Here is a 10,790-nt window from a genome sequence, read left to right as displayed (position 1 = left end):
AAAAGAAAAAATAAAGTTGCGTCTTGAAATTGGTATTGATAAATATATTTTATATATTAATTTTAAAATAATAAAAGAAATTTTTAATGGAAGGATTTTCGTGATTTTTCTTTAACTTTAAAATAATTTTATAAAAGAATTAAGTTAACAGAACTTTGTACAAGTAACTTTAAATAATTTTATAAAATATTTAAAAAACTAGAAGCAAAATCACGAATCACTCTTTTTCCCATCGAATATTATACTCCATAAAATATAATAATTCATTTTTCGTTGATTATTTCCCTAATCAAACGGAAAATATTATTTCAATTCCCTAAAAGTTGACTGCTCAGGTAGTGTCTCTAAACCAATGGAAACTGGTCCATTAAAAATTAAAAAATAATGATGGTTTGTTTCCCTAAAAGACTAGTAATACCACTCAAAATGTATGATGATTTGTCACACGAAAATTGGTTTTTGAGAATCGCAATCATAAATGTCTTGAAATAACAAAGATCCACTATAAATATGGGGCGCATCTCCATCCCATTTCCACTCGCGGCCTCGAACGGTTTCTTTTCCCCACGGTTTCTCCGTCAATCGCTGGGCACGAGTTCAATCCTCTGAGGGCCGGCCCTTCTGATCAAGCAACCAGCCATGGATGTCACTCGAGCTTTCACCAAAGACGTAAAGCGCGTCATAGTAAAGGTATTTCTTTTTCGATTCAGTCCTCTTCAATTAGATATATGTTTTCATTTAAAATAGGTTAGTTCCCTCTGTCTCTGTCTCTTTTTATGGCTGGCTTTGATTTAGAATGCGAGGAAGCAATTCTGTCGAGTTATTTTGTAGAATTCATCTTTTCGCTTTTATTCTTTTCTTCTTCTGCCTAGCAACTATATGAAAGTTCTTATTAGTTTTTCTTGTAAAGATTTTACATACGATTTAATAGCATCGCTTGCAGTCTTAAAATTTAACAGTATTTCGAAAATCTTTAATAATTCTTGTGCAGCTTCAAGATTGGCCGTTAAATAAATTATCACTGGTAGGATTCTGTTTATGATATGAAATTCTGTGTATACAATAGCAGATTTTGATCCTTTGTATGCAGAATATAAATTCTGCTTTTTTGCATTAAGCTGTGCATGTGGAATTCCAGGTTTTCGTTTGCAAATAGCAATTTGTTCATGTATTACCCGATCTTAAGCGTTTATATGAAAAATTTTGTGCTCTTATCATACTGAATAGCCGGAATTGTAGGACTGGCCACCGATCACTGGAATAATGCCCCAGCCTTGGTACCTGATGAGCAGCTTTTATATAGATCTATTCGAACCCTCTCTCTATATATATTCGAAACTTTTAACACCATAATTATTAGTCGATAATTATAAGCTATTTGATTGGATTTGAATATGTTTTAATCGATTTTATTAGAGTTGAATCATAAGGCTGTGAAGAAGAGTGCTTGGATTGATAATTCGCCAGATTTACTATTATATATATATATTTACTATTATATATATATATTTACTATTAGACTAAATAGTTTTTTCTGTTTGTGTTTTTTTTTTTTTTAAATAGATTAGCGGTTTTGTTTGATGTCATTATTATTGAATTAATAAAACTCGGCCAACTTATAAAGTAATAGTAATGTTTACTTCCTTTTTGATGTGAACTGTCACGCGAAAAAACCGGCGCTGTTTGACGCGTACCAAAATATCTGATCTCAAGTCTTTTCAGCATGGATGTGGTGAATGGGATCCACGGCTTCGTAAGTGTTTGACGAATAATTTCGGCTACACGCTTCTGTTGACTGCCAGCTAGCAGTCTGCGACGGTTAGCTATCTTAATTTAGCTCCTGCACTAGCCGTTTTGTAGCGCCTTGAATTTCCAAGTTAGGTTAAACTAAAATAGTTTGCTGGCTGACACACATTGGGAAATGGGCATAAATAGGGATCTTCGGATGTTTATTTTCAGATTTATTTAACAGAAGTCGCTGACAGGGTTGCGTGTCAAATTATAACTTGGGAAAATGGCCCTAGATTATTGTTTCTTCACGGAGTGTTCCCCTAGCCACGGCTTTGAGTTCTGTGAGACTTTTTGAGGCTTTCATTAACTATTATTTAAACTAATTCATAATATTATTAAAAAATTATACACGAAAATACTCTATTATATTTAAAATATATTATTTTATATAAAACATTTCTAAATAAACTAATATATTATTATTTAAAATTATCATTTTATTTAAACTGTTTTTTTAATATATTGTAACTTGATTTAGTTGGAATTTTAAATAATTAAAGACCTCCAAAACATTGGGTATGAATGGAACTTTGTTGACATATTTCATATAAATTAGATTATTAATATGAATATTAGAATGGTAAAAAGAATTTTTGAGATATTCTCTCTAGATAAAATTATTAAGATATTAATTAATAAAATATAGAATATTTAAATATTCCCAATAAATAAGAATATTAGGTTTACCACCGGTTGAAAGTGATTAGCTTGCATCAGCCATTTTCAGAAATTTTCTCTCGTGATTTAATCTTGACTGAATTATTTTTAATATCAATTAATTATTATATTAAAATTTTCAATCTTTTACTTATATATAAAGTTAATAAAAAAATAAAAATACAATCCATGGAAAAACAATTTAAATAATATATATAAAACTTATTCTCTAATTTTTAACTTTGATTATCCCTTTAAAAAAATCACAATCATACGCCCTTGGCGCCTAATCAGCCTCGACAAACTCCTACACACTTCGAGCACAAAACATAATCTATATTTAGAATATAGATTTAAAAATATTATAAAAACTCCTATTCACTGAGCACAAAACATAATCTATATTTAGAATATAAATATATATATATATAAAACAATATTAAAAGAAATATTACATATGTGAAACTTGAGAATGCATGTGCTTCCTTTATCCATGAATAGACTGCTTTGCGCGAAGACATGGAGCCACACCATGAAATAAGAAAATAGATTTCTTTAGATTTCTTTATTATATACTCAAAAGTCAGGTGCTTCATTAAGTTAAATTTGTGTGTAATAATTAAGTTTTTGTGATATACTTTTAAAAATTTATTATTTTAAATAGTTTTCATAATATATATTTTATTAATTTAGGAAAACAAAAATGTACGATTGTAATTGATACAACGTGTCTTTCACTTATATATTATAAAAAACTTTCAAAATCTTTTGGGGGCGCGGAGAGGTATCAGAAATGAAACCATGCCTTCATTAGGAAAATGATCAAAATTTTGTGAAAAAAAATTAGTAAAATTTAATACAACTTAGATGGGTTAAAAGTTATCACTAAAACTAAAATGGGAATTAAAATATAGGAATATGCGCCTCTGTAACTTCTATTACGCCGAATCCGTTTTCTAAAAGGGCACGGTTACCATAGCCAGACTTATGCTAATTGCTCTGTGTCCAACTGCGACAACTTAATTTTTCACCTTCGCGTGTCCTCTATGCGACGTTGGTCCTTGTCGTATGTGTCATCCAGTTCGTCCACCTGTTCTCTGAGCCCATGCACTGGCTGCTCCTCCAAAGCTGCCGTACCTGCCAAATTGCCACTACGATTCCTATGCAGTCATGCTGTGTCTTTTGTCAGTCTACGTCTTCTGACTTCTCCGGGCAGCAACGGTGGGAATCCTGTGTGTAAGTAATCATTTGGTCCTTCAAGCGGTGGGAATCCTGTATGGGATCACTTGGTCCTTCCAAGTTCCAGGTTAGACGACAAAATTCTCAGGCACTTGCAGAAATATCAATACTTTTGATGTCGCTAGCGGAGACATTGTCGGATTCGATCCTGGGGTTTTTGACAGTCAGAACACAGGGTTTCGAGAGCCAGAACACCGTTTTTCAATTTGGCAGATATGCCGATGACATAAACATTTCCCGGCCGCCGGAATTGCCTCAGTAATGCCCCGCAGCCCGCTCAACCGTTCCATCTGCTGCCACTGGTCCATGTCCCGGGTAGCGTCCATGTTTCTTTCTCCACACTCTTTCGCAAGGCTTCCTTTGTCTACTGGGGCAGATTTCTGAAGTCCGCAGGCTTTGCCTGTTAATAAATTGACATTGACACACCAGTGAATCTTGCAGATAATAGATTTGGATTAGGGTTTTTGGTGGTAGAGATTGCGATTAAAATGTATATCTGTTAGTAGAGTGATTAATGACGATTGGTAATTGAGGTTGCCAGTTTTGATTGCATGGGGAGATGGCCATCCAAGAGGTTGAAAAAAATGCTGAGCAAGCAGAAGAGAGGGGCATAGTTTTTATGGGCAAAGTCGATCAGATAAATGATATGTTCCGGTCCTGGTTATGGGTATAAAAAGAGGGAGTTGTTTATAATGTGATTTTTTTTTGAGATTCTGTACGGAAGAAATTGAGGTTAAATCTTGATTTGTTGTAGTTAAAATGGTTTTTTAACTACATATTTGGATTCAGCACTCTGAAAAACCCCGCTTTGATTATGCAGAAACTAGCTATCAAACTTGGGATTCCAATAAATTGCTGCCGAATTTTGACCGGAAAAACACACAAAAAAACTTTTAAAAAATCGCATTATAGAACATTGCTAAAAAGAGCATCAATGCTCGAGTACCCGGACAAACGATTCAATCTGCTTAATGAGACGTGCCTGACTTCTCTAATGAGAATGAAAAGTACATTATAGCAGGTTGCGGATCATACCCTCCCTTAGGAAGACAAGGCCTGGCGATTGGATTTACAAGACAGGATCCTTTGAGTTTGATCCCAGAGGAATGTTTTGCTTTTACCGTTATTTCTGTTAATGCACTTGGAAATCTTGAATAAATCTGGTTTGGCTGATCCAAACACAGCCCAGGGAATCTCTAAACTCCTCCACGCCGCAGATCGTTTCATCGAAAGTTGCTTTTAGAGTCTTCGTACAGAGAGACATCAACATGCTCTGGAAAATCCAGCCCTGACGACCCTAATATGTCAGCGGAATAGGGTCCAGCATTTTGGGATGTTGCCGCTTGAAGATCTGGAAAGTGGCGAGCAATTTAAAGGACTTTCCTGCTTTAGATTTGGGTTTGGAGGATTTTGGCATTTTTTTGAAGCAGAGTCGCATACCAAAGCCTGGAAGGGGCTTTTTCTAAAGAAGAATTTGGGTTCTCTGGACATTTTGCCGCGAAAGCTTGATTAACGTTAAACGTGTATTTGCAAGGTTGATTAGGCTTACGCGCGTTTTCATCGGGAAATCGATGTGTCTTTTGACAGATTTTGATGAAATTGATGGTTTTTCAAAACGAGGTTGAGGTTACGTGGGGTGGGCCAGCCTATTTATTGTCAACGGAATAAAAGAATTATCGAATTATAAGGTAGTTTAGTTTATTGAATGGAAGAATGATTATCTACAATGAGATGTTGTTATTAGGATTTTGTTAATTAGTTTATTAGATAGAAGAATGATTAACTTACAGTAGAATGTTGTGTGAAATTAGGTAGAACTTGATATTTTTTGGCATAATTTAATTCCCAAAACTTGTTTCCATGTTGTTATAAAGATTTTACAGTAGAATGTTGTGTGAAATTAGGTAGAACTTGATATTTTTTGGCATAATTTAATTCCCAAAACTTGTTTCCATGTTGTTATAAAGATTTTGCTAATTAGTTTATTGGATGGAGAATGATTAACTTACGCTAAAATGTTGTGTGAAATTAAGTAGAACTTAATACTCTTTGACATAATTTAATTCCCAAAACTTATTTCCATGATCGGCCCCTTCTCATAAAATTTGAACCTACCTACTCAAAATAACTAGTTTATATCTCATTGATATTATTAGTTTTCATCATTATTAAAACTAAACTTATTTTAAAGATAATTAGCATATACATAAAATTTACAATTTAGGGAGAGCTTTGCAAATCGAGGTTGTTAGAGTTTCACCCGAGCCACCTGTTCTTACCTTTGATGCAACGATTGTGAGAGTTTCACCTTAGCCATCTGTCCTTACCTTTGATGCATGGATCCATCGGTCATACTATTGTGTAGTTCTCGCAAACTCCCAAGTTTTAGGGAAGAGGATTGTTTCTTTGGAAAGAGTGGTGGTTGGTTCAACCAATTTTATTTCTCAATTAAATCAAGCCAAAGTTTTTTACAATGCCATGTTGAAATATTGATATATTCTTTTGATTGTTCAAGAAGTTTCTACTTGAAATGTCGCCTTTATACTATTGTGTAGTTTTTCCAAACTCCCAAGTTTTAGGGAAGAGGATTGTCTCTTTGGAAAGAGTGGTAGTTGGTTCAACAAATTCTATTTCTCAATTAAATCAAGCCAAAGTTTCTTACAATGCCATGTTGAAATATTGATATATTCTTTTGATTGTTCAAGAAGTTTCTACTTGAAATGTCGCCTTTATCTGTGATATTATATTATTTTATTTATTTTTTCTTGAGCTTGGTGTCGTCTTCACTTGTGATATTATTTTATTTTATTTTATTTTTCTTGAGCTTGGTTTGGTGTGTAGATTTAATGGATTTTGGTTGTTGTTGATCGATTTCCATAAGTGGATCTCTAATACTTGGAAACCCATATTGCCTCAAGAGTTGTATATCTACCCCCTAGCTTTGGAGTTTTTCTGTTGTTATTTTTTTTATTTTTTTGAGGATAAGAAGCTTATTTATGATTCCAAGCCTTGGTTTTGGGGTAGTGTTGGTCCCTTCATCTAGCCTTGGACTCCTACGTTTTTGGAAATGATTTAGTCATATTATGGATGGGTAAGAGATGATGCAAAGCATGTTCATATCTTTAATGGGTGGGTAAGAGATGATGCAAAGCATGTTCATATCTTTATGGTAAGTTTTTTTTTTACAATGTCTCTTCCATTTTAAAAGATAATTTTCTTATAATGTGAAGTACATTATGATTATATTTTCACACTTACGTTTTTTTTTAATATTTTTCTTCAACTTAATCTTCATATATGGGGAAACATTAGGGAAAACATTTTGGGTGGGGAAGGACATTAAGTAAAATTTAATGGAGGCATTAAGGAAAACTTAATAATTTTCCCGTAATGTCGACTCTCTCATGATGGTGAGGGTGGGGTGTGATATTGGGGAAATCTCTGTGAGGATGAGGGTGGGAGAGACATATTACAGAAAACAACAGGAGGTTGGGGGTGGAAAGAGATATTGGGAAAAATCTATAAGTGTTGAGATGGGAGGAGATATTGGTGAAAGCTCAAGTTTTTCCCAATATCTACTCTCATGAAGTTTTCTATAGTATCTCCCCCACCCTGATATCCATGAAGTTTTTCCCAATATATCCCCCCCACATCTAGCCTCATGTGTGGATACCCTAATATCCCCTCGCCTATGGAGACTTGGGGGTAGGGATAAATGTTTTCCCTAATGTCTCTCCCCACATGAGGGTCACTAGGCTCATGTAGGGGTGGGGAGAGATATCTTCCACCACTCTTCTTATATCAAATCTTTTCAAAGATAGATTAAACCTATGGATATCTCAATATAAAGATATTGCAAAAAAATAAAAACTACAAGCTAAATATGCCCCATCTTGACGAACATTCACAACTACCAAAGGAAATGTAGTGAAACAACAAGAAAAAACAGAAGTCAAGGATGGTCCATAAGTTCTAGCAACCAAGCCAAAGATGATCAATGAGTTTTACTTTAAATATATAGGGATATACACTTGTGACAAGATAACCAACATCTTGCTATATATATATGTCATTATAGTAAGATAGCCAACAACCACAAAGCAAGTGAGAATGCTATCACATAAACTTGAGGACTTGCACCTTAAAACCAACTTTTGAATTAACAATGTTTTTTTGGTGGGTAAATGCCTTATAAATCATCTTATTTTCATGATTGTATGTGTGTGGGATTCTTCATAATACACACAAGTTAAACAAAGTCCACAAAGGTTACAAAAGCATATATGAAAGATGGTTTATGATAGTAAACAACTAGGTCAAAGATGGTTCACTATTTTGAAATTGACACCAGAAGAAAAGGAGTATTAACTTGGAATGATATGAGATATTATTTTCGGGATTATATACAACCATTATAGACCTATGTCTATAAGTATTAGTTGCAAATGATCAATTTCTCAATATTTTGAATAGTCTTCTTAGCACTCATTGCATGAAGGGATGAACTTGCACCTGATAACTAGGACTTCCTGGTAGGTCACCCATCCCTATACTCCTTTGGCTCAGGTGCACTTAACTTTGAAATTTTCTTGATACTCAAACCTACTTAACTTGCTACCTCATTTGTAAAACTTTAACTAGTATTATTGTGTTATATGAGAGTTTCAATTAGAACTCCCTTAACCTTTTTATTTATTAAGAAACTTCAACTATTCATCATATAAAAATAATATTTCAACATAAATACACACTTTTATAACAAAATATTTAACAACTACAACTAAATATAATATCACAAAATCACAAAAATACGTTAAAAATACTTTATAATAATAATAATCAATACTATCAAAACAATATAACAAAACAATTAATATAACTACAAACAATTTTTTTATAAATAAGTTAACACCAAATCTATTTTTATAACAACATAACCAATATCTTACCTTAAATATATTATTAAAACATATAACCAAATATTTCATAGCTAAGAAAATCAAACAATTACTAGAAAAACAAATATATACCAAAATGAACTAAGATTTTCAATAAGATTAAATACCTTTTGACTATCTCACTCTCATGATTATTTTGAGAGTCTAAGAAGATCAGACATCAAATAAATCTTATACTATCACGTTGTATTGAGCAGCGGCTGTATATACTCACACCTTGACAAAATTTAATGATAAACATATACAACCATCGCTCAATTAAAACCGTATAACATAGAATTTATTTATACTATTAGGATGTATTGAGCAAAACCGTATAACATAGAATTTATTTATACTATTACACTGTATTGAGTGGTGGTTATATATACTCACCGTTAAATTTTAGCCTTGAGAAAATAAAACAGTAAACATATACAACCACCACTCAATTAAAACTTTATAACATAAAATTTATTTGGTGCGATAGAATAAGATTTATTTATTTCCATATCATCCTATTATGGGAAAGAGAAACACATTAAAAGCGAGAAAGCATTTTCCGTGACGATCAGTCTTTGTACCACTCAATGGTGTGTATGTACCTTCTCCATTATTTGTTTCTTTAATGGAGCCTATGCTGATTTGTCCCATAGTTATTGGGCATGGCTCTGTAAATTAAAAGGCATTTGTTTAAATTAAGATTGAAGTTTTATATGATTCGTTACACAGTGTTTGTCCTCTGTAAATAAAAAATCATTTGAATCTAACATCGAAGTTTTAAATGATTCGCCCCATATTGATTGGGCGGGGCCTCTGTAGATGATGAAAGGTCATTTGTTTAAATGTAAGATCGAAGTTTTATATGATTCGTCGCAGAGTAATCAGTGAATGGAGGAGTTGTGTAAATTAAAGTCGTAGTCTTTAACGCGACTTTTTGAAAGTTTTTTCGGCGATTTTTTCCGGTGAAAATTCGGCAGTAATTTATTGAAATCCAAGTTTGATAACTAGTTTCTGCACAATGAAAGCGTCCTAGGGGTTTTTCAGGGTGCTGAATCCGAATATACAGTTAAAAAACCATTTTAACTGCAACAAATCATGATTTCATCTCAATTTCTTCCGCCGGATTCCGTCACCGGAATCTCAAAAAATCGCATTATAGACAACTCCTAAATTAAAAGCCGTTTGTTTCAACTAAGATCGAAGTTCTATATCATCGCCCACTGATTGGGTTTTGTAAATTAAAAGTTTTGGAAAGATCGACTCCACTATAAATACATGCGGCGCATCTTGTCCGCCTCACATTTTCTACCCCGAGTCATCTATCGTGTACCTGAGCTTCGGTTTGTCCGTCAATTGCCGGGCACAGATCCAGTCTCCGAAACCCTATCGCGTCCAAGGGTGAAAGCAGCCATGGATAACACTCGAGCTTTCATCAGAGGCGTAAAACGTGTCGTATTAAAGGTATTTTCCCGTTCAATTCTAGTCTATTCCATTACATTTGATTAAAAGGAACAAGTTCCCGTCTCTTGACATGCATATTTATATTTAAAGTATATAAAGTTCATCGCTTACTTACTTAAAACATGGGCAGTCATATGAAAGATTTGATTAGCTTTTACTGTAAAAACTTTACAGAAAATTTTAAAATAGCTGATGCAGTCTTAAAAATTGGCAGCAGTTTGAAAATCTTCAGGAGTGTCATGCAGTATTCTATTGTTTATAATAACAGATTTGAGCTTTATCTGCTGAACCAGCCTCGTTAGCTGACCACGCTTCCTAGGAGACGTTTACATGCAGTACTATAAACAGTTAGCAGTTGTTCAGGCGTAATTTGTGTTAACCGCGTTTTTCTCGTAGAGACATTTTTCGGCTTTTTTTATTATTATTTAAATGTAAAAGTATCGGTCTCACGAAATGTCGGTTTTCACATTTTTTGCATCTTTCAATGTAAAAACTACTGGGCTCACATTGTGCCTGTGTCCGATTCCTCCTCCTTTTCCGGTATCTTTGACTTTTTAAGGGAGGTGGTGAAGGGATCCACGTGGGTGTTTGATCGAAAACTTTCCGATAGCATTCGAGTGGTTTGACAGATGGCATTCAGTTACCTGCATGGATGTTAATATAGCGACTGCTGCAGTTTATACTTGCTGACGTGTCAATATG

General features: G+C 33.7%; 1 protein-coding gene across 2 annotated transcripts in view; it reads left to right on the top strand.

The window, feature by feature from the left end:
• The first annotated feature begins 525 nt into the window (after nt 1–525).
• LOC149147515 (delta-1-pyrroline-5-carboxylate synthase-like) overlaps nt 526–10,790 on the top strand; it is a 75,856-nt gene continuing 65,591 nt past the window's right edge. The window contains exon 1 of one of the 2 annotated variants that reach the window (XM_089439837.1): nt 526–690. In XM_089439837.1, coding sequence (XP_089295963.1) covers nt 640–690 — 51 coding nt within the window. In that variant the 5' untranslated portion in view covers nt 526–639. Of the gene's footprint in view, nt 691–9,894; nt 10,089–10,790 lie in introns of those variants that run through there. The other variant, XM_089439836.1, reaches the window with a different exon arrangement.

Source organism: Pinus tabuliformis, chromosome 9, assembly GCF_031772625.1.
Source record: "Pinus tabuliformis cultivar Carrire ecotype Pingquan chromosome 9, CPIR1, whole genome shotgun sequence".
NCBI classification, from domain to species: Eukaryota; Viridiplantae; Streptophyta; class Pinopsida; order Pinales; family Pinaceae; genus Pinus; species Pinus tabuliformis.
The sequence above is the reverse complement of the archived record's forward strand: the minus strand, read 5'-3'. Positions and strand labels throughout refer to the sequence as shown.